The sequence below is a fragment of the Homalodisca vitripennis genome, unplaced genomic scaffold, assembly GCF_021130785.1.
Source record: "Homalodisca vitripennis isolate AUS2020 unplaced genomic scaffold, UT_GWSS_2.1 ScUCBcl_6312;HRSCAF=13469, whole genome shotgun sequence".
In the NCBI taxonomy this organism is placed as follows: Eukaryota; Metazoa; Arthropoda; class Insecta; order Hemiptera; family Cicadellidae; genus Homalodisca; species Homalodisca vitripennis.
The window spans coordinates 210-25,682 of NW_025782423.1; the positions used below are offsets into that span (position 1 = coordinate 210).

General features: G+C 35.1%; 1 protein-coding gene across 1 annotated transcript; it reads left to right on the top strand.

Moving 5' to 3' along the window:
* Window positions 1–4,041: 4,041 nt before the first annotated feature.
* LOC124373751 (dmX-like protein 1) lies at window positions 4,042–25,473 on the top strand (the record flags this gene model as incomplete). The annotated part of the gene is made up of 7 exons (XM_046832096.1): window positions 4,042–4,165; window positions 5,521–5,777; window positions 7,737–7,861; window positions 8,370–8,522; window positions 10,356–10,623; window positions 22,887–22,947; window positions 25,257–25,473. Coding segments are annotated over exons 1-7 (1,205 nt in total), but the record flags the coding sequence as incomplete, so codon positions are not given.

Below are 25,473 nucleotides of genomic sequence, written 5' to 3' on the forward strand. Positions count from 1 at the left end.
GGGGGGGTTAACGTTACCGGGGGAGAAGTCTCCAGGGGGTTATCTGGTCATACCAGGATCTTCCAGGGGGGGGGGGGTTAAGAGATTTGGTGACTGGTAAAATTCGGACATGAGGTCATGGCAGGAAATTCCCTGGGGGGGTTTAATGTTACCAGGGGGGTTAACACATCAGGGGGTTGAATGTACAGGAGGTTATCAGGTCATACCAGGAAATCCCCGGGGGGGGGGTTAATATTACCGGGGGTTAATGACACACTTGGGCCTTTTTTAGAGGGTATTGTGTCTGTGAACATAATAAATATTCCTCTGTCCCTATCTACTATTGACGCTTAGCTAACGCTCAGCCAACTCCCGAAGTCACTGAACCTTTTCTGTAGATCACGTGATTTCCTAAATCCCGTTTAAAATTTGTTTTGAGTTACGACCAACCGTTTAGCCGCTATCAAGCCCGGAATGTAAATTTTTAGGCGAAAATGTCCAATATTTTCACTTAATCGCGTTTTGCGGTCAAACTAAGGGAAATATAGTAAAAAGTCACTGGACCTTTTTTGTAGGTCATCTTATTTCCTAAATAAAACGTTAGTCTTATTTTGACCTCCGACCAATGGTTTCGCGCGTTATCGACCCCCAACAAAAAAAAAAAACAAAAGGTTTTCGCGTTTAAAAAGTTACAACAAAAAATTGTACATAATCACGTTTTTCGGCCACCAACCCACACCCGCCAAACCAATGGAGATAGGGCCAAAGATTACTGTGACTCTGTTTTCAGTAAGATCGCGCAACCATTTGCTAATTTGATGGGTTCAATCAGATTTGAGCTTTCGACCAACGGTTTTCGGCAGCTATCGGGCTTGAAACATTATTATTTTATCGAAAAAAAATAAAAAAAAAAATCTCTGGAATTTCAAATGTGAACCTCTTGAGCAGTTTTGTCGATTCTTAACCATGGAAGATAGAGCAAAAAGTCATGAGACCTTTTTTGTTAGTTCACATCATACCTGACCGATGAATTTTCCGTTTCAAGATTCGAGCTAGCTTCCAACGGTTACGCCCGCTATCGGGCTTACAAAAAATTGCCCTGCAACGGGGTTGAAGAGAATATTGCGGCGATTTTTTTTGGGAATTTGTTTTGAGGGGGTTTTGAAAATGTGAAAAATGAAAATGAAAAAAATTTCACTTTTCGGGATTTTCCTGGTGGTTACACGTGGAAAAGGCTATCTGCTCTTAGTTACCAAATATCGCAGTCTACTAACTCATCTGGAAGTAGGTTTAGAATTAGTATACGTGAAAGGTCAGTCAGTCCTGTCAGTTACACATGCGGTTGTATATTATATTAGATTCTAGCACTTACTTTTATATTTTAGGCAGTTAACATTGCACCAAGTTGCCAAAACTATTAAAGGACTTTTTCCAGTACACAATTATAAATTTTAAAACAGTTATTGCTCGTTAAAGTTTGAAATAACTAAGTTTTCATTGTAATAGACAGATTTTTTTTGATTTGACAATTTGGAGTTTGCTTTAATAGAGACATTTATAATATTATGTTTATGAGAATCTGTTGTGTTCGTTCATCACCGTTTATAACTACGTATTAAAACGTTTGGCTGTTTCCAGCTCGACTTGTAGTTAATCATTTGCATCTCTGTGTCTACAGCGTCAAATGGACACTTCCTGTTTCAACAAATTCCACCTCACTTTCCACAAACCCCCAACTTTTTTATTTTGGAACAAACCCTCACACTTTATACCATCTTCTGGTTAATGAAACTGTGCATTACTTTGGTCTTTAATTTTACTTCAGTGTTTGTTATCTGCATTATATGGTAAACCACATAAACATCAAGTATGAGTTTAAATGTATAAAAATTACGGTTAACTTTCTATTTTAAACTTCATATTTTTCTGTTTAATTTTCTTTTGGTAATTTTCTGATTTGTTTCTGGTTGTATGAGGTGTGGTATGTATATATAAACATAATTATGGGTTTGTAAGTTATTTCACGTGCTGTGTTTTTAATGAATAAGCACTGTGCAGATACTCATGTACATAGGTGGATTCTGGAGAACGACAGTGGTGCCGAGATAGGCAGCATTATTTCGATTACAGCACACTTTTGTGGAACAAGAAATATTGATGGGTTGAATAAGGAAATTTCATGGATTCTAATCATGGTGGGTTGTACTATTATCGGAATTGTTGTGGCCAGTGCGGGATTTTGAACTTTTATAGCCCTCTTCACACAACATTTTCCGTGGGTACACCACCATCGGGAATTTTTGTGGCTTTGTGGGGGGTTGAAGTTTTATCCCTTCACAAAATGCTTCCTGTGTGGTGCGCGACCATTGTAATTTGTGTGTGGTTGTGGGGGATTGAACTTTAAGCCCTCTTTTTACATATTCGTGTGTGCACCACCTCACTGGAATTTGTTTGGTTTGTGGGGGATTCGAACTTTAGCCCTCTTTATACATTTCCGTGTTGTGCACCACCACTGGAATTTGTGGGGCTTGGGGGGGATTTGATCTTTTAGCCCTTTTCACACAATGTTTCCGTGAGTGTGCACCAACATCTCATTGAACTTATTCCATTAGATAAAATCTTTAACGGTATAACATTTGAAGAATTACATCGCTTTTAATTGTGTAACAAAATTATAAATTTTAAGGGCAAGTTGTGAGTGCTGTGTTTTTGTTACTGCTTTGGTAAAAGTCATAGCACTAAAAACACTCTAAATTGGTTTTTTTTTTTTTCTGCTTCTATTGTTGTAATTTTTACTTTAATTAAAGAAATAATTTATGTAGTTCTTTTCAAGTTTGTACTTCTGCATATAAGTATCAAACTATTATTATGAATAAAATTGGTTACAAAGACCTATAGTCTGTAGGTCATAGTACAAAACTGAAGTACTCTGTACTTGACCTTCAGACTCTTGATTGTCGAATTGCTAAACGCTATTAAATCAAGAACGGAATGAGTAACTTTATATAAGTAAAAAAATCCCTTCAAATCCTGTCAGCAAAAGGTTTTTTATATGGACCCTAGGCTCGAGAAAAGCAATTAAAATATTTCTCATTCGCCGCAAGCCTCTTAAGCAAATGTAATATCTTCTGTGTTTCTATACATGTCATCAATCATCATGTATTTGGCTGCAATCATCCGTTCTTGCTATGTACAGTGGTCGCTGCTAGAAAGTTTAGGGAACAACCTGTTCCTGAAAGAGAAATGTTACAGTATGGCCCTTAAACTAACCTAAATTCTCATTGCTATTGGATGTGTTTTGGCTGTTTTAAGGACATCCAATTCAAGTTTTTATTTCCAAAATTTCAATATTTTATCTCCAAAAATGTGGAAGAAGGAGCATGCATTAAATGTATTTTAAAGGATAGCTGCCAAAAAAACCTTGTTTTTTTGAGATATTTTATTTTTATAACTTCTTAACGGCTTTGCCATATTGTAATGAAACTTGCACAGTACTTTTATTTATAATATGATGATCAATTTTAAAAAAATATGGTCCATTAGTTACAAATAAATTTTTTGTACTCAACTGGTCAGAGGTACAAATAAAATTTTATTTTCGAACATATTTATAACAAAACAATGTTGAGATTTTAATTTCGCTTCTACAAGTAGACAGCCTTCAGTTTACAGACATGCAGGTACTGCACGTCATTGTTCCTCCTGGCGGTTGTTTTGTGAAACTAAGCCTGCGCAGCGTCATTCCACACTGCCATTGTGACAGTTGTACTGCAATCTTCCTTTGTGATTTGTTTATTTCCGCTGTTGTTGTGAAAGTTAAAGCTGTGATTATGGGTCGCCCGCGCTCATCTGTGAGTCTATGAGGGGACTCATTAAATGGCAAGTTACTCGGTATGTATAAAACCGGTTAGTTCATACCCGATACAACTTGCATCCAAGTTACATGTGTCCTAAAACATGTGTTGAAAAATACAGTGCGAGACGTTTTTTTAACCTAGCCTGTAACCCGTGAATTTGAGATGCCCCGCGGAGTGGTAGGCCACGTAAAATCCACGCCTCGGCATGGATCGTAAAGCTACTCGTGATGTAGCAAAGAAGGACCGACGAAAAAATGCAAGTGCACCTGATTTACTAAGCAGCATGAAACAAGATGATGATCGTCTACGCAATGTGAGGTGTAGCAACTGTGAGTTCCAGACTTAGAGATGCAGGTTATGTATATCATTTTACGCTATCACGCAAACCTTTGTTAAATGACAAGGCCAAAAAGACACGCCAAGTTTGGTGCAAGGCTCGATTAGGGTGGACAAAAAGTAGCTTAGCTTGGCAGGCGTGTTATTGTTTTCCTGATGAAAGGCCGTTTTGAACTATATTCCAAGGCGCCCAGGAGTTAGGGCTACAACGAACGTACCAATACTGAAAAATTTCATTACCAGCATGATGTAGCGCCTGCAGTTCAGGCCGGGGTGGCGAAGCTAGTTAATGATATTGGGGGTTGCATTTCAAGTGAGGGTCCTTGGGGAGCTTCAGTTCGTTGAAGGCACAATGAACAGTATTAAATATTGTCAAACTTCTAGAAGAATTCTTGTTGTTACCATCTGCCAAAAAATTTGCTTGGTTTGAAAATTACCATCCTTTCCACAACAAGACAACTGCACACGTGGCCACAAATCAAGACACACACAAGAATGGTTCAGTAATCATCTGATGTTGAGGTTCATGAAGTGGCCAACCGACGAAAGCCTCCGGATCTGTAATCCCGATAGTAAAATTTATGGAATAACCATGGAGCCTAGTCCGTGCTAGCGAAGAAACAAACCTAACCACAAGAACAAAGCTGGAACTGGAAGTTCAATGTTGGCCACAGATATGGCGGTAGTATCAAGAAGGAAGACTGTCTGGACACTCATTGATTCGATGCCCCAAAAAAACGGATCAAAGAAATGTTATAAAGCTAACTGGAGGACCTATTGATTACTGATTTGTATGTATTCATGTCCATATTTACTATTATTGTTATAATGTTATAAATATTTGTTGTGTTCCATTAAAAACAAACTTTTTGTCAGAAATTTGTGTTTTTTTTAAAGCCTCGTCCCTAAACTTTTTTAGCCGACAACACGCCACTTGTATATAGCTTATGGACGCCATTGTTATGCTTGCAAGTTATTGACAGACCATGTAATAACTGAGACTCTTAGTAATATGTTTTACAGTGTCCATTGTTTGCTGTTTTTAATAACAATACAATACTTTTAGGCGTTGTGCTCTTATGACTCAAAACAGACAATGATATTATAATACTGCTAAGTATGAACTTTAAGTCTAAATTCTTGGATGAAATTTCAAATAATCAATGTAACTTAAGTTAGGCTTTCACATTTTTTATAAAAAAATTTGTTTTTAGTATAAAAATATTTTTTCGTTGGGGTACAGTTTTAAGTGCTCAGAGGATCTAAATGAGTACTTTGGCTTACACTTCACAAAACAAAAAAAATTGGGTGTGTTAATACATATCCAGAGACTGAGCTTGGTGTCCAGTTGTAGCCGGCCCCAGGCATTGGTCCGCTGCACCGGCACGCAGACTCTGGAGCTACCTGGTGCGCCAGGAGCCGGTGCAAGAGCTGTTCATCCGCTGCGTGTTCGGCAAACGACGCAGTGCGCCCAGTATCACAGAGCTGGTGGAGAGCGTGAGCGGAGAACGTGACAGGCCCGACGCCGCAGGCCACAACCTGCCTGAACCTGTCCGAATCATCCATAAGGAACAGGACTCCATCACTGCTTTCTGCCTCAACAATGTTAGTACTTTCTCTCGGATTACAGTACTTTACATGTCAATTCTGTGGGTGGGAAGGTGTTTACAAACCATTTTGTGGATGGTTTCATAATCAAGTGTAAAAACGTTTCAACTTGTCAACCTCTTCTATAAGTTTTTTTTTTCACATTTTTATGTTCTAATCTATCAATTAACCATTTGAAAACTGCCTCACCTTCACATATACAAGTAGTAACAATAAAGTAATGAGACTAATGAGAAAAAAAATTTTGCTTATCGTTACAGTCAAGTTTAGTGTTGTCTCCTTCAAAGTAGTTCCCTCCTGATTACACAAACTTTTTCCAGCGCTTCTGCTATTGATGGTAAACATTTCTGTAACTCATCTTCTGTAATATCTTACTTAATGATAACACTTCTCAACAATTCTGGATTGATTTCCGTCTGCTTTAACAGATCGGCTGCCACATTTTCCTGTGTTTCTCGCTGTTTGTGGTTTTGAGATTTTGGGGACCACTTTTACAAATCTTTCTCATACCAACATCTTCAGTTATTACTAGACAAACAGTTTATCGGTTTGATGTTCAGTTCTTTTAACAATCATTTTCACGGATAATCTTAGATCAGATCGTATGAGTTTACGCACCCTGGTCAAGTTGACATCCATCTAAGTTGATGGTAGTCGATTTCGGTTTTCATCTTCAACATTTTGTTCTGCCTTCACTAAACATTTTACGCCTACGAAAAACTTGAGCACTTGTCATAAACTCCTGTCCAAAAGCCTTCTGAAGATTACCGTAAGTTGTTGTTACGTTTTTACCCAATTTAACGCAAAAAAGAAATGGCATACCGTTGCGCAATATTATCCGCGGTTCCATTTCTGTGACGAGAGACACAAACACGTGTTAACTTATTACAACACAACTCACAACTCAGCAGTTGCATCGATGTGCCGCTTGGACTAGAAGCAGCTTATAGATCAAGGTTAAAGGATATTGTACCCATACAAGCCTGCAGGATTGCCACATCTTGTATAGAAAATTCAGTCTCATTACTTTATTGTCGGACCTCGTATTATGAAACACTTTAATTAACGTGTAAACTTTAAAAAAAGAGGAATATAACAATTAATTGGCAACACGTTATCTGTTGTTATTTTTTCTCAATTGCCATGTTGGTCATATCTGACTGGCAGCTTTAAAGTTGCATGTTTATTCTAGCTTATATTTACCTGAAATGTGCTGCAACTTTTGGCCATTGTAATGAACTATAACAAATTCTCAATAAACAAAATACTACTCCAGTACAAGTGACTTTACTGCTGCTGTACTTTCAACTCAAAATTAAGAAAAGTTGTTGTTCTCTCCAGATTTCACCTACACTGACATTAAAACTAATTTTACTGCAGTTTAAGCAAAAATATTGCTTTTATTTTCAGCGTAGATTGGGTATGGGGTAAAAAATTACTTTTCAAAACTTGAAAATTACAGTGATGTATGGTCAGATGGACACAGCATTACAAGTAGTTTTCTTCAGTGATATCTTAAAATCATAACAGGTTTATTTTTGCAAGACCAAGAGCCTACTACTCCCTTCCAATTCTGGTGTTTCAAGCAGGACAAATTAATTAGTTTGGATTGATTTGGATGCTCAATGTTACGAGCTGTTCCAAACAAAACAAGTAAATGAACCAATTAAACTGTGTATTGAACGTGATATGGAACTAGTTAGTCTGGCACGCCTGGCCGAAACCTTTTCTGATCTTTCTTGCCAAATTTTTAAGGGAAGATCTTGAATATAGAGAAATTTATACTTTTATTTTGTTTCACACACATGCCTTTATATTTTCTGCTATACAAATCACTTCATAATACCAAGCATGTCAACCTGCTTCACTCCTTGTCTATTAGTTCTTGATTTGTTTCTTGAGGAGGTCATTGATACAGATTAGAAGATTCAACATTTTAATCTCTCTATATTTTAGGTGAGTACGGGTCTGCTCGCCTTGGCCACGCCACGAGAGGTGCAAGAGATGGACATATCGCTGTTGCTTGAGATGCCGTCTTGGCTGGAAGATGAGTGTGAACTGGACCTCATGAGTCTCAACAAGTAAGTCATCTCAACTCAGCTGTTTTCATCTCAATTTAGAGGTTGAGTTCATATCTCACAAAAAGGAGACGACTTGTTTAAGTACCTTGTGTAACACAGAACAAATTCTAATAATGCACGATCGTCTATAAAAACTGTGTATGGAGTACCACAAGCTTCAATTCATGAGCCACTTTTATTTTTGGTGTTACATTTAGAACCGATTTCTTGTACAAAATTTCAAATTTAATGTTTTAGCAAAAATTAGTAAAAAAGTGCATGGTTGTTACTATAATACATACTAATGAGCAAACACACTACATGATTGAGTTAGTATACAATCTTGCATACTAACTTGCAAGATTGTTTAACATTACTTTAAAACATTTTAGGATAATTTATTTATTTTTGGTGTAGGATTTGTACTGTTCAAAATTCAGGACTGCTTTTTTAATTATCACCTTGTTGTATAACTTGTGTATCAGCAATTAACCGAAAATAATGTTATTTGTAAAACTTTACCTTTTAGGGAACCGGAACTTCTGCCTACTAGCGGATTTCTGGTAAATTCAGACACCCACCCGACAAACCAGTGGTTCAGAACCCCGCCAACAACCCTGGTGGGGCCACCAGCCCTCAGGGGGGCTTGGCGGGGCAGACGGGACGTGGGGCCTGCTCGGTGGTAAGTCACACCATATGTATACAACGTGTGTATTCCAGTGAAGTGCGTTACATATTTCGTGTTTCAAGCTATCATTCACAGGATTGTCTTTAACAGATTATATTTTTAGAGTTGCGATCAAAAGAAACTAATGTTAAAATGAGGTTATGAATACTTTGTTGTGTGTAATAACTAGAGTTGAGGTGAGTCAGCTGCAGATCATTATACCTGATACTTGTGTTTTGATTGATTGTTTCTACAAACTTCACAATGACTTATGTTTTGCATTTGTGTGAGATTTATTCTGTATAATTCAGTGTCAGTTGTATTTCGTCTCTCCCTCCATAAAAAGTCCATACTGACAAATTAGTAAACGTAGACTTGATGAAATGTCATCGAAAACAAGTCTATATATTGCAGTCTCAGTGTGATACCCTGACGTACTTGCATGGCTGTGCCCATGATCCTTTGCACTCCACGCATGTTCAAGCTTTACACTTGTAAGCCAACAGAAGCTGACTGAAGCTTGGCATGGTTCATGCGGACATTTGCAACAGTTCAGCAGTTTACCAAAGTGACCGAAGAGTCAATTATAAAGTATGATACTCTTTAGTACACTATTGTTGAATGATCAAACGTATGTTAGTAAATATTTCCTGTATTCTTGCTGCTTTGATTTTTCAGGACAATGATCACTATTTAATCTGATGATTCAAATTGAATTTGGTACTGTTTATGTAATAAACTACACAATTTGATAGTAAATTTTATTTACTCTAAAATATTTTCAGTGTGACACTAATTTTTTTGACACTTGAAGTTTGGTTTTATCCTATTCTGTTGTACGTTTTTGTGTGCAAAATGGGAGTAATTTGTGTGTATTCTGAAGAAAGTACCTTAGCGTTCACCAGCATTTCTGTAGAACTTGGATGGTTTGAAAGCTTTGGCTAGACTTGTTCTAAGAAACTTTGATTTCCTCTTGGCATTTTTGTGTTTAAGATGTGGGAAATTACTTTTGTTCAGTAGATTTGCGACTACTTTGAGTAGCCTGTGTGTTAAGGTTTTATGTTAATTTCTTTGTATTTTTTATAATATAGTTTGATTTTTATTCGTTATAACGACCTTTTATAGTTTTAATTTTTCTGTGCGTCTAAATTATCAGTTTTACAAATATCTGGTTAAATTTTCTTTACTAACAAAACACAATTTCCATATATTTTTACAATGCACACAATCATTTTTAACAATCTTTTTATTGACATTTTATTCTGGCCAGCATGTGAAAATTGCTATTTTTTATTCATAGAAAACGTACATCCTGGAGTTCATGGACTTGTTTGGATTTCACATGTCATTGCTAAGGGGTTATTAATTTCACAGCCCACTCATAATTAAACCTGTTTCACTATGGCGTAAACCTTACTAATTACAATAATTTATACTATATAACAGAAGTTGTAATACACATTGGTTGATTTCAGATCTACAAGTCACATAATAGTCACTTGGTGACAATCCTCGTGTAACTCATTGCATGTTCTCTGTAACTTGGCCAAGCAGAATCAGAACATACCCATCCTGTTTGCGAAACCCTGCGAGGAAAAATTATTGATTTTTGGAGAAACGGCAAAGAATTAAAAAGTGTTTCAGATGAATTATTTTTATATTACTAGTCGAGGTTTAAATGCATTTGAAATGAAATTCGCTTTTAATTATTAGTTCGATTTTTTTTTTTATTGTACCACAGATGGATTTTTTCCAGTTCTCAATAAATTCTTTGTGATGTCCCTCTTATTTCATCCTCATTAGATTTATCCTTTAGTCAAGAACTGTTTTAGAAAAAGTTTTTCGAAGTTTCGAATTAGGAACAAACATTAAACCAATAATAAACTCAGTGTTTACCGACACCATTTTTAACGAAACTGCCACCGACGGGACTAAATGTGTGCACGCGTGCCCGACGGTATGTTCTGGTTCTGTGTGGCACTGTCTCGCTGGCGACAGCGGCGGAGCAGCCTCGCCTCTCACGACTGGTGCCACTCTGTGTGTTGGACAGGTGAAGACGGAGGCGGCGAATGGCGCGGGTGGAGGTGCAAGCAAGGGCGGGGGGAAAGCTCTGCCGGTAAGCTGACGTGAGCTGACGCGCTCGCGTCTCGTCTGTCTCTTCCCCTACTGTTCTATCTTGGACCGCACTTGGTTTGTTGTGCACACTCACCGGCCATAACAACAAATATTGATTTCAGTTGTCTCTTAAACATGACACCCTACGTTTGTATTTGGTTTATCACTTTGTTTATGGATCAATTAATCGTGATATTATTAAGCGGACTATGTATTAAAGTGCCTACCCATTGGTTCACTTTTTCTTCATTGGAAACAATAATTTTTAGCTATTGTGGTCATTAGCTGTACTACCAATTTATAATCCACGAATTTGGTTCCAAGTTAAAAATTAATAATATTAATTATAATTTTATATCTGACAAAAATTCTGTTTGAAAACATTATTTATATTTCAATTCTAAAATTGTGTCAACAACAGTCAAGTGCGAGTTTGAAATTTTACACAATGCAACTTTTTTTTATTAACACTCTTGCTTATTATTATTAACACGTTTTCTGATTTCCAATGGCAGAAATAATGTAAGCAAACCGTATATTGTAATTTTCCCTCAGATCAGGTGAAAATAAATTTCCACTGTATATAAAAAATTATATAAATAGGCAAAACAAAATTTTATTGGAAATTACACGATTATACATTGTACGATCCATTTTTACGTTTTTGATCAAGTACGTGGAAATGTTTTTAACACATTATTTCTGCCGTTCTTTCAGCCTTGCTCACTAATTCAGCCTCACTAACGACACAACTACTACAGAGGGTTTACTTCATTCCATCCATTTGTCTGCGGAAACGCCTTGTCTCCTCCCGTGACTTCACTCACATGAAATCATTCAAAAATTGCTTCAAATGTTAAAAAACAAAGCAAACTGACACCATGATCCGGAGAGAAAAGCGTTTCCGCAGATACGTGGTGTGACATAATGTAACGTGGTGTTGGTCTGTGCTTGGTACGTCTGTCTCTGTCACTGTGTGTTTGTCTGTCCGTGGCCGCGGCCTCGCAGATGAAAGGGCTCAACTTCCCCGGGTCGCACGACCCTGCTTTCTGTCAGTTGGTCATTGACCGCAGCCGCCGCCATCTCTTGAGACCGGTGAGCCCTCATGTCTCTGCATGGAGCCGTTGTTACATAAATAAATAAACAACTCTAGCTGCTTCTTTGGTTCCCTTCTTACAGTTATTTTCAATGCATTTAATTGAAATGCAAAATATCAGACCAGTAGGTGTTTTATTCATACTTACTTTCAAAAAGTGGTTCAAGTACTTCTTTTAACGCGATAGTTGATGTCTTTTTTAGATTTTTTAAAGAATTGATTGCAATATGTGTTAGATTAGTTGCTTCTTTGAGTTGATTTATTTTCTTATAAGTTTGAGAAAATTTACTTGTGGTTTCTGTTCAAAGGGTTTGAACAAACTTCAGAAATGTTCGGTGTACAATTTCTTTGAATTTCAACGTTTATTCCGTTCTCTTTATCAAAAATTGGAAATAACTTAGGAGCTCTGTAATTACCTATGTAACTAAACTGCATAATAAACTTCTTCGTTCACTTTTTTTAGGCAAGTTTAATTTTTTTCTCTACAGCTGTTTTAATTCTATTGTCTCATTTTCAATTATTTGTTTTACATTTTACTTACAAATATTTATGTTGCGTTTTTAGAAAACCATATTGATTTCCTTCTGGTTTTCCAGTTGTTTGACAAAAAAATGTGTATGTTGCTGTGGAGATACTGTCGTTTTTGTAACTTTTGCGCTTGTCTGCTTGTGAATCCTGTAGTGCGTATTTGTAATAGAGGCAAATATCCGATAACCACCGATACAGAAATGTACTTCAGATGAAATGACATAACAGTTTGTTGATTTAAAAATTGAGATTTTAGTTCAGAAAATACAATACCGAGCCAATACAGTTGTATGACCCGATTGCACAAAAACAAGTTGCAATAGACCAGTTTTTTTTTTAATAAAATATCTGCCTAAAACATAATTAGGAAAAATTTTCATCTTATAAATGCAGCAAAGGAGTAGCTAGCTGACAGTTCCATAGGGAGTCATGCATGTTACAAAAATAGATCAGTACATTTTGAGGATTGTAATCTATCCTCTTATAGGTAAAAAAAATATTTTAAGACAAGGTGAAGCATACTTAGCAAAAGTTATAAACTATTTAATTTACTCATCAATGAAACAAAATAACAATATGCAGGTGGTTATGAAGGGGTAAAGGGCACATTTTTTTTGCCTTGGTTTGTTTTCTTGAACTTGTGTTTTGAATTCTTTTTTCATATTGGCTCTCAAAATGGCCTATCATGAACAGAAAATGGATTTAGTGGTTGATTTTATTTGTGAAACTTACTTCATTTACATTTGTCAAAATTAATTTTCACAGTGTGTTATGTGGGCTTCACCCGACTTCATATAATGATTTACAGATTGGCGATTTTGAGTAATTTTAATCTATTCCACTAGCTCTTTTCTCTTATTGTGTTTTTTGTTCTCTAGCTCTCACATTTAGTGGTCTTTTTGTCTTACATATGTAGGCTATTATATGGGATATGAAAATTTTATACTACAAACAGTTTTTTGAGTACTGCGTGCCATTTTTTACTTGCTTTATACGAGATTTTGTCTAACAGTGCTTTGGGTTCTATAACTGATTTTAATATTTAATTTTCTGTCTACTCTACCGATTTTCTTTGTCTTTGTTTTCCAACTCGCGATGTTTTCTAATATTTATTCTGCAATTATTTATGACAGACTCAGGGTGCCTATTTTTGTTTGAACACAAGATCTGCTCTGTCTGAAAAAGAAAATTCAACTCCTTCTCTAAATACATTTCTTGATGTTCAATTGAAGATTTAGTTATTGACACGTTTGCATTTCATAAATATAAAAGCGTGAACAACAATTAATTGATTAGTTTTTTCACATTGTACGTATGTTTAACCTTTCATCATCTTATAGTTTTTATTTACATCTGAAGAAAAGTATAGTTTTCCGATCCTCGAAACGCAGTGTTTTTGTAACATGTGATAACAACGGCAAATGTTAGACATTCTGTTATACTGACTATTGGCAACCAAACAAACCTTAATTGTTCCAATCACTGTTCTTGTTGTATTACGTGAAATACTCTTGTAAGAATTTATTGTAATTTGGTTTGAAAGCCATGACAGGACTAATAAAGAAAAATACAAACAATGAGTTAAACAAAATAAATTCGTATAAGGTTGAATGAAATGTATTAATTTAAATATGAGTAGTGTTAATTTGGTGTACTCAAATGTTTGATGTTTGATGCTATGTTGTTTATTTTTCTCCAAACATCAGGGAAGATCTGCACAGTACACTCTCAACAACCAAGCGGTTCTCGCTGTTGAAACGGAAAGTAATTGGGATTACATAATTTCTCTGAAGGTCAGTCCAGTTGCTAGCTTTGCCACTCTTGTTGAAGCAGAATCTCTTCATCGCTTCAAGTGCTAAGCTGCAGTAAGGTTGAGTATTTCGCCGCGCTCATAGCTCTGCGTAGTGTTGAAGCTGTTGCAGTGAACTCGCTAAGCTTCTCTTGTCTGTTTCCTCCTCGTGCAAACCTTTCATAATGTTCTCCGTAACGGATAACGTGAACTTCTTTTTCGGAGCAAATGTAATGTTCCTTCTCTTCGCACAGGTAAATGAAGAAGTGTCCAATTGTAATGAGGTTGTGGCTGTTGAACTCTCTAGAAGACATTACACGCTTACGGTTTGTCACAATATAATCTGCGATCAAGAAGAAAGAAAGAACAGGTCGAATATCTAGTTACAGCTGTGTAAAGCATGCCAGTTTTTAAAATCATAATTAACCATTTAAATTTTTCTAGTGCTGGGTTTAATGTAACTCACTTTGAGCCTTGGTTTTAGGGATTTCCTGTACTAAAACTGTCCTATTCACATTGGTTTTTAATTAAATTAAGTAACGTTCACGAAAAATAAGATGTAAAGAGTTTATCCTGACATTGAAAATCGAAATACCTATACATACAGCGTGCTTAGATCGGTTGGGAATGGTAGAGGGAGAAATCCGCTATTGAATGCTGGATTTCCGTGGCAGCCATTTTGTGAGCCCATGGAAGTCCTAAATTGTCAAGTAACTTTACATGCAGTGATCATAGAACATTGATATTGCACAGGATAATTATTTAAATACACATCATACGTGTCTTGAAGAGTCTTCTGCATGGGTTCTTTCAGACATTTAAACTAAAAGAAGTTGACAGCTTTGGCTTTGAAGTTAATGATGAGGAAGGGCGCTGTGGCCCGTGCGTTGTTGTGATGCAAATTTTCGTATTTTGAGACGTCTGGCCAAACAGATCAATCTGCTTGTTCAACTTTTTGGTAATGATTTTATGAATGACAATTTTTGGTATGTCCAATTGTGACATTGAAAGGATGCTCAATCCGTCACTTGGCATATTCACAGTAACAGGCCTCTACATCTATGAAGCCAACTTACATGTCGACAGGCTAAACCTACAAACAAATGGGGATATCCGTAACTACCACACTCGCCATAACCTCCAGATACATCTTACCTCAAAATTGGATCGCACTTTATTGGAAAAAACCTTTTTACATTGGCCAAAAACTCAAAAAAATCCTCCCAGACAACCTCAGGAGCTTATCAGGAAATACAATCAAGAGAGTAATTCAAAAGTTTCTAGTAAACAAGACCAGTATACTCTCTGGAAGAGAAGTAGATAGTCAATTTAAATGTTGTTTGTTCATGACACTATTACTGTGATGGCCATGCTATATTCATTGTGTCAACCTTTTTCCGATGTTTTAAAATGCCACTGGAGCAATTGGCATTCAGACAGATAATCTTCTTTAAAAACTATCTTTGAACATTAGAGTAATTTCCGTCACGTTCTTGCCAAGTTTAATAACACAAATAATGATTTCTATGGAAAACGCCTTTCCTTACTCTCCGGCTAACAGAAGAAGACTGAGCGATCCACCGTTTTTCAGCTGACTTCTCCCTCTAAGATTTCCACTGATCCAAACGTGCTCTGACACACAATAGTGCCAATGGCACAGGGTAGCGGGTACGGCGGTTATCGCAAGATAAACACATCAGACAACGTTGAGCGAGGTTGCTGCTTGGATGGGTGATTGCTGAGCGATCCTGTCTTTGCAAGCAGCCGCCTGCCTGGCTGTTGGTGGTGGTTCCGAAGTCCCTTTTAAACCGTTGATCCCCAGGTTGTCTCATAAAGGGCCTCTTAGCCCCAACTTCTCCTGATGAAGTAAGACGTTCTTTACGTTTACCTTTTACAATATTGTTGAAAACAGGATCTTTGACTACTTTCTGAACAAACCCTGTACATCGTCAAAGCAGTTACAGTCTGCTCAGTGAGATTTTGGAAGATCTAAATAATGGTGGATCACTTGAGTAGCTTAGTACGATTATCTATATTTGTTGACATCTCGTATATTTGAAGTTGGTAAATATTTTAAAAACCGCTTTTTATATCGGTCATAAAGACTGGTACACTTCCTTTGCATTCTGAAGAAGTGAAACTGAGTTGCTTCTGGAATTTGCCTCCGTTTACATGAAGAAGCATGGCCTTCGTTAGCTTTTCTTTTTTCAAGTTCTGTGTGTGTGTGTGTGTCTGTCTGCAGTTTTTTTTTCTCTGGCTTTGTATTACCTATTATTGACATTACATTGGCTGTTTATTGCCGTTTGTGGGTCTTACAGAAGGGAGGGTAGGAAAACTAACAGAGCTTGTTTGTGCCTTGTAACTAACTCCCAACAAGTAAACACTGTTCAATTCACTGTTTATTTCAGATTAAAGACACAAGACATTCGATGTACACATATTCACAATTAATATTTAGATATTATCAGTTGGGGCATCACTAAGTAAGCGTGTCAGTAATGATTGTTATAAAAGTAATATTCACTGTGTATTATCATCTTCTCCGATAAATTATCGAAATTTAATTCAGGCTTTTTGGCAGGCCCATCGCATGTTTAAATTGTTATTTCAGTGTGTTTTACTGATTGAAGTTTTTGTGTTTTATTTATGACATTTTTTCACGGTTTTCTCATTATTGCTCTCTAAAAACTGTCTGTATCTACGTAGACGTAAATTCTTCATAGATACTTTGTAGTTCACAATTTACTTTTGTATATACGACCTAATGATTTCCTGTAAATAGTTCTAGAAAATAACTTTTGTAGCTTATGTTATGTGTAATGTTTAAAACATAGTTTATGTTAAGATAACGCAAAACATTTTATTACTCGAAAGAGTACATTTGTACCATTGTTTAGTTTATAAGCATGTACATTGTCTACTTCTATTAGTCTATAGATTGATTGGAAATATAATAAACTGCAAAGGAAGCGGAAATCAAGTAATGTAGTAAATTTAATTTTTGGCTTTCAGATAGTAAAATTAAAATGGAATGTCAAGTACTGTAACACTAAAATAGTTTGAGAAACGAACAAAAAATTATCTCTTCTTCCTAAAAAAACAAACAACTTGTGAATTTTTTTAATATTAAAAATTGTTATTACCGATACTTGGATTTAAATCTGATCCATCTATTTATAATTGTTAATTTTGTATACAATCAAATTTATGCCACTGCAATATTTTCTGGTTATCAGGCTTGTACATCAGTTTTTAAATGTAAACAAACTTAGGGGTTAGATAATAGAAATTCTGAATACTTTAAATTTCAAATTAAATATAAATATCAATATATTATTTTATTTGATGAATTATTAATTTAAAATTATTTGAGTGGATTTGTATATAATTTGTTTTATAATTTTATATATAAATTTATACCAATACCAAACGGAAAGAAAATTTGTCAATGTCGTAATTTGTATGAGTAAAACAAACATTCTCTTTTAAGTAATTTATAGATCTGTCTATGATGGATTGGGTAGAAGTGTTATTGGAGACTGGAAACAGTCTTTATCATCTGTCTTTGTCTGCTTTATCAGGTAACCAAGACCACTAAGAAGTTTGTTATTCTCTACACATGGTTCTTTCAAAATTAAATAATTACAAATATTTAATTTAATTGAAACAACCCATTTCAGTAAACAATGGTCAAACGATTTAACCCTTAGAGTGCCGCTGCATTTGGCCAGGCCGTATTTTGTCAATGTACAAGTTTTTAGCAAAATAACTACAAGTTTACAGTGACATATAAAAATTGCAAATATGTACTATCATGTGTGAATGTGTTTTTGCTATTTTTTTATTTATTTATTGACAAAAGCCATCCATCACTATGGTTAAGATCCGGTTCATTGTGAATGTTAAGTTTAGTTAGCTCCATTTCAGCCATTGCACTGAATGGAAGGCAAAATTGAGCTAAACCCAATATTTGCATTGATTAAACCCTTTCCACCATACAAATGTTATGTGTACATTGGACTGTTTGATGGTAGGCTATACAAAAACCAATTTTTAAAGTCAGAAGAAAACGTCTCAAAATGAGATAGTGGTTCACAGACCAAAGAAAAAAACTATTAACACTTTGTACCCTGAGCCCGAGTATAGGTCGGGCCGCGTCTGCAGCGCCTGCTACCGGCGCCCGAGTATAGCTCGGGTCGTGTTATTTAATTGTATTATTCAGCTCAGTCATCTTATTTTTAGATTCAAACATTTTGATTATGTTCATTGGTTGTCTAAGTTTGTATTTGTTCGTTTTGAGATCCTTGGGTCACATTGTAGTAATGAAATACGTATATTTATCGTCATACTTCAAGCGAGTCTAGACAGCTGATCGTAGGCGCCGCGGCTGATCGTCGGTACTGTCAGTTTGCTTTGTAGTGTTTCACGTTGTGTGTTGTTGTGAGTCTTAGTGATGTCTTACTAAGTTTTCTACAAATCTTGCCGACAAATACTGAAGCAAATGTTATCATAATGTACTATAAATGTGAATTTAACTGTTTGTAAATAATCAGAAATTTAGTTTCTTACTGAATGAAGTAAATGCAAATGCAACCAATGTGAGGTTATCCGTGTGTTTTGTTTTGTATTTACACTCGCTTTGTTCTTTCTTCTCGACTTTCCGTTGATTTTCTTTTATATCATTTACTTATTATTTTTGAGTTTAAATAATATGGGTGATGAAATCAAAAGTGATGCAATTCGCGATTTTTTGTTTGACTGCGAGTCGGAAGTGACGATGATTTTGATACACACCTGGGACCAAATATTGATTTTATGAACAATCTAAACCAAAATTTGCGAAATCCTGTATTTGATTCAGACCATTGTGCTTTAAAAATTACCACTCTAAGGCGAAGTACCTGAACTAACAAGCTATGTAGCAAAAACTTTTTTTGTATTTTTTACATAACATTCAATATTATGTAATAATTTTATTTTGAAAATAAACTTTATATTTTGTATACATTAAAAAAAAGTATGTATCTCTATCTTTAAAAAGATATATAATATGAGTTTATAACATAATTACTGTAATAACACAGAATTTTTTTAAAGCATCATAAAACCCCCAGGGAGCCACGCCGAAACGTGTATTAAGGGCTCAGGGTACAAAGTGTTAAAAGACTGTCATGTGCCTAGAATTTAGGTCCTATCAAATACGGTTAGATTATTAGAATAATGTAATACAATATTAATTATTATCTAAAAACAAATCAACATAGAATTGTTTAACTGTGGCTAGAATATACAGGGTGTCAATTAAGTCTGGAACCTCTTTTTTCATTTTTGAACCATAATAGAAAGAAATACCAAAGTTCACACGTGCTTACTGGTGATAGTAACGCATACACATCTGCCCAATTACCGACCGGATAATCCCTTTGGGGGACGGTCCACAAGGAGTCAGACAAAATTCTTAAATAGCAGCATAGGTCAAATTTGGTATCAAATTAAAGGTCTTACTTAGCAGAGTACAATGCCGCAAATTGGACTTCAAAAGGTGGATTCATTTAGTAGTTATAGCTATTTGAATTTTAAAACAATTTAACAATGTAAATTATTAAGTATTACATGTAAACACCAATTTTTAAGTACCTGTGATCAAAGTAAGTGTTCAAAATGTTTCCCTACCATCATCTGACAATGTAGTAATCGAAGCCAGGAATCAATAATTATTACCAATAACACAACTACTGTTAGAATGTGAAAGTGGCAGACTGAGTCAAACACAGCATCCACAGAAACTTAAGGTTTGGGCAGGTATTGTAGGAAATCAAATTATGGGCCCATTATTTATCAATGGTAATTTAAGTGGTGACTCGTATCTAGCAATGCTCCAAAATGAGATAATTCCTGCACTACAAGCTGCTCTTGGTCGACAATTTCAAAGAATTTATTTCCAACAAGATGGCGCGCCACCACACTTTGCTCTCCTTGTTAGAGAATACTTGGATACAATATTCCTTCACAGATGGATTGGAAGACGTGGTGCAGTATAGTGGCCTGCTCGGTCCCCTGATTTATCTCCACTGGATTTTTTCTTTGGGGATATCTCAAAGATAAAGTTTATCGTACTAAGCCTCGAGATTTGGCGCACCTAAGAAATCTCATAGTCCAAGAAGCTCAAGATGTTCCTCGTGACTACTTTCAAAATGCAGTGGATGGCTTTTACAACCGCCTAGGACATTGACAGACGATGGTAGGGGAACATTTTGAACACTTACTTTGATCACAGGTACTTAAAAATTGGTGTTTACTTGTAATACTTAATAATTTACATTGTTCAATTGTTTTTAAAATTCAAATACCTATAATTACTGAATGAATCAACCTTTTTAATTCCGGTTTGCGGCATTGTACTCTGCTAAGTAAGACCTTTAATTTGATACCAAACTTGACCTATGCTGCTATTTAAGAATTTTGTCTGACTCCTTGTGGACCGTCCCCTAAAGGGATTATCTGGTTGGTAATTGGGCAGATATGTGCGTTACTATCACCAGTAAGCACGTGTGAACTTTGGTATTTTTTTATATTGTGGTTTAAAAATTTAAAAAGAGGTTCCAGACTTAATTGACACCCTGTAGAGTCTTCAAAAACAGCTGTATATCAGAACGGTTTTATATTTTTAAACAAAGCCACACAGGAAGATACAATTGTAAACGATTGTACAGCTTACCTACATCTTTAATTATGGGGCACTTTTTTGTTGTTTTCAGGGGTATTTTGTATGAAGAGACAGCAAAATCTTAAGTGTAGTTTAGGTCAAGTTTAATTTATTTATCCTTTTACGAATCTTGATGAGGCTGGAACAAACATACTTAAAAAATAATAAACTCTTAACAATTTTGGGAATTATTATCGTTTAAAAATATAATATTTAAAAAATTATTATTTGTGATCAATTGTGTTCATGGTTCATAGTACAATCAGATTTATACTGTGTTAAGTTTAATATTCACAGCCTTTTAAGACATATTTCTCTGATGACAGGAAATATTTAAAAATGTATCATTGCATAAGGAATTTCAAACATTTAAAGTAATAATTAGGATCATCTTGAATTCATGGCTATAAAAAAAACCATCAGAAATAAGTATATGAATTTTTACACTTTTCAAAATTGATTCGATCATTTTTGTACTTTATGTGTGCAAATCATTTTAGATTTTTGAATCTCCAATATTCAATAACACTACAAATGGCACAACATTATTTTAGGTAATTTTTTCATCCTTAATTTCATTTTAAGAAATATCTTTTAATTTATATACAACTTAACCTTTCCTTAAAATTTTCGTCCACCCCTTCACTGAACACCCCTGAATGCGACAGAGAAGTCCTGATAAAACTAAAGATTGATAGCTTTTTTAATCTTTAGAGTGTGTGTAATAATAATTGTATTGCTTCTTCCGGCTTTGTTTAAAAATAATTCGGTTATATAGATTCTGGTAGTTATTGAAGATTCTACGTAGTGACCCCTTTTTTTTGAGAAAGTACAATAAAAAAATTAATTTAGTTACAAGTATAATATATTCCACATAATGTAGCTATGGTGGGAAGGGTTAATTTACCACAATATAGTAAATGACAGCGTCCAATTTCTGACGCTGCACTAAACGGAAGGTGAAATGAAGCTAAAGTCAACATTCGCATAATATATTTATTAAAACTTGAGTATAGTATAAAATGTTTTGAACTATTTTCTATTGGATTCCAAAATGATTTTAATGATAAACAAAAAATCATTAAATGTTACAGTTTGGAATATTTAAAATTTAAATTCCAACGTTAAAGTTGAATTTATTTTCAATCTTTCAGATAAAATAAATAAAAATTTTACTGTCATTAAGCTTTACATTCAAGCAATAGACAAAGTCAAATCCACTATATTAAATTGTATTAATAACTTACAAAGTCAGCATACAAAAAATCCAGAAAATCTAAAAAACAAAAAACTCTAAAAGATAGACAAAATAATTTAGACCAATTGTGGTAAATATAGCAAAAGGGAAATCTATAACTTAATCTAACATTTTTATAAAATATCACATTGACAATTCTTTGGGTTATAGAATAAAATTGTAAACTAACCAGAGGCCCATACAACTTAACTTTGTGTCAGGTTGTGGGACAAGTGGTACTGAGAAGTTTTCAGGAAGTTTTTTTTTAGTTCAGTTTATTTGGCCTCATCTGTAATATAGAGAAGTACATTTTATTCTAAATTAAATTATAATCTTTATTTTATTTTAGTTTTATAAGAAGGTTAAATTTTTAGTTTGATTTTATTTTTGAAGCAAGAAGTTAACTTTATTTAGTTTATTTTATTTGAAGGAAGAAAACCTTTTCTTGATAAAAATCTTTTACAGCAAAAGTGGTTGTCTAAGCGTTTTAGAATTAAAATTTAAATATCTAACGAGTACAAGCATTGTTGTTTTAAGGCCAAATTAATGAACCGCTAGTTAATAAAACAATTTTAGACTAGATAATTAAGTGCAGTTTAACTAATAAAAAAATTATATAAAGAGATTTTGTGAAAGTTGCGGATCTCTTTACATTGAGATGATAAGTTAACTGTTGCGATAAGTTTCTGTATTAACCGAGTCAACTATAACTGACTTATGTGAAACAACTGTAATGACAGTTAGTGCAGTATAGTTGTGTGTCTGACAACTGTAATGACAGTTAGTGCAGTATAGTTGTGTGTCTGACAACTGTACCGACAGTTAGTGCAGTATAGTTGTGTGTCTGACAACTGTAATGACAGTTAGTGCAGTATAGTTGTGTGTCTGACAACTCACTCTGCCCACAGGTGCTGAAACACAGAGTAGACAATATCAGGAGAGTCAGTGCTCACCCACTCCTTCCTCTGTGTAAGTATTTACACCACTTCCACTGATGTGTGTACACGTGGTAGCGTTTAGTTTAGTCTAAGAAACTTAGAATTATTAAGAAAAGTGAAGGATCCAAACAAAAATTGCATACAATCGGTTTTTTTAAGTGTGTTTTGCCCCTCGTTGGCTGTGCGACTTGCTTACGATCAGCTTTTTAACGTGTGTTGTGGTCCCCTGTTGGCTGAGTCATATTGTTCCAAGTCGGTATTTAAATAATGATCAAACTTCAATGTCTGTGGTGTTGTTGGAAGTGTACTTTGTGTTAGTGAAAGTAGGCTACACGTTATATATCACTAGCACTAGGTCTATATTTATCTCAGGTTTTTTAAGTAGGTTGAATGATAGTTCAAAACTGAATATCACTCTATTGAAGGCTCTGATAAATATGATTATTTATATTAGGATAAAGTTCACAAAGTGTTCACTGGGTTCTCATCAATCACTTTGATTTTAATAAGTTTTGAAATGTAATATTCTTTGAGCTAAAGCTTATTTTCTTTACTTACCACACTTCTTCGCAGATGGGATAGTCAATGGAAAAACAAAGCAAATCACTTTGATGTCAATTTATTTTGATGTGATACTGACTAATTGTACTCACTTTGCTTTGATAATTTATTCACTAAAACAATATCCCATCCCTGATTATAACTTTAATGCACTATTGCACAATTTCGTATATTGCATCACTACTGTACCACAGGTGGATCTACACGAGTACACGTCCTCCCTGCTTCAGCTCTAGAGAGAAAGAAGAAAGATTCTCCGGCTAAAAACCCCGCGTACCGGCTTCAAACAATGCTCATCCCCTCTCCCGTTCAAAATCAGCATCTTCACGATTGAATATAATTTAATTCTTTTCTCATAATTATCAAAATTTATCACGTTCACTATAATTGATCAATTTTAAGTCTTTCTATTTTCTTTTATTATTTTTCTATAGCTTTTTATTTAAATTTTTTGCAACATGTGCTTTCTGATGTCATCAATACGCAAGTCATTTTATCCCACAATTGGCTTTTTTGTGTAATTTTATTTGGTACTTTTGTAAAAACGAATTTTGGTTATGTTTAACTCATTTTAATTATTTTAATTTGTTCCTGTATAAAGTTTAATATATTTCTCTGTTATTTAAATAAATCTCAATTCCGATAACATGTGATTTTACTTACGTCACAGTCTGCTAATTCCCCGCGAATATTTAAATGTTGTAATTTGACCTGTCACAAAAATGAGTTTCAGAACGTTGACGTTCACAGTTGACACTTTCAGTTGAAGTTCATCGAAGAGGCAGAAAATGTTAAACCATTAATGCATTGTAAATATTGTTTAAACACACCCTTTTAACACCAACCTTAATGAATAAAGCTGTAAATGTTTCCACATGAGGTATTTGAAACTGGTGGATTTCCTTTACCTTGTGATTTGGCATTTTAATAGTGGCTTAAGGGAAAACAAACACTAACATGTCTCAACGATCTATTCCTTCCCAGACTACAGTCTAAAAAACAACAAGAGTTCTAAAATGCAAAAAACGTTTATTTGAAATATTGCATGAACTTGATAAGGATTTCCCTCTTATACCAGAAATGATAGGATTTTCTGCATCAGGACAAGACAACCTCAACTATGTCACTGGAAATATCTTAAACCGGAAGTAAATTATAAAAACAGAAAGTAGACACTTTTTGACCGTAGTAGATTCAGAGAACTACATATTTTTTATAGTTTTTTGATCTGCGCAATAAGGCAAACTCAACTGTGGGACTATAAGTGAATTCAAACGACCGTAAATAGAAACATTTTGACCAAAGTAGACTTCTCAGTCATACTTATGTATATACATAATTACTTTATTGGGACTACAAGACAAACTCAACACCAAGACAAACAATGGCACCAGATATATCGTAGACCGAAAGTATATGACAAAGGATGAAATTTAATGTTTTTTGACCGAAGTAGGTTACTGAGACCTATGTATTTGTGTTTCCTGGATCTGGGGGGGCAACAAGGCAAACTTGGTTGGTGTGGCGTTGGAAATATAATCAGTTTGAACCAAAAATGCTCCTACACTTGCAAAACATGATATAAGAGTCAAGTTAAACTCTGGTCCACGAACACTGCAACAATATGCACCCTATGTATGTCTACGTACGTTTTAAAAATTCCATATTAAACTAGTTCCTGAGTGAATTGCTCATAAATGTTTACTAAAGAATTGTATCACAGTCAATAGATCTAGAAAAAGGTTAGGTGTAAAAATGAATTCATGACTGTTGTTGCAGATCTGACCGGCTCGCAAGACGGTTCGGTGCAGATGTGGGAGTGGGGGCACGCAGCAGCAGTGACAGTGGCGCGCCCCAGTGGCACATTCGCCAAGGTCACTCGTGTGCGCTTCAGCCAGCACGGCAACAAGTTCGGTGTGTCGCAGACGGTGATGGAAACCTTTCACTCTTCCAGTCCCAGGTCGGGACCAGTGCGCAGGGCTCCCGCCCCTTCTTT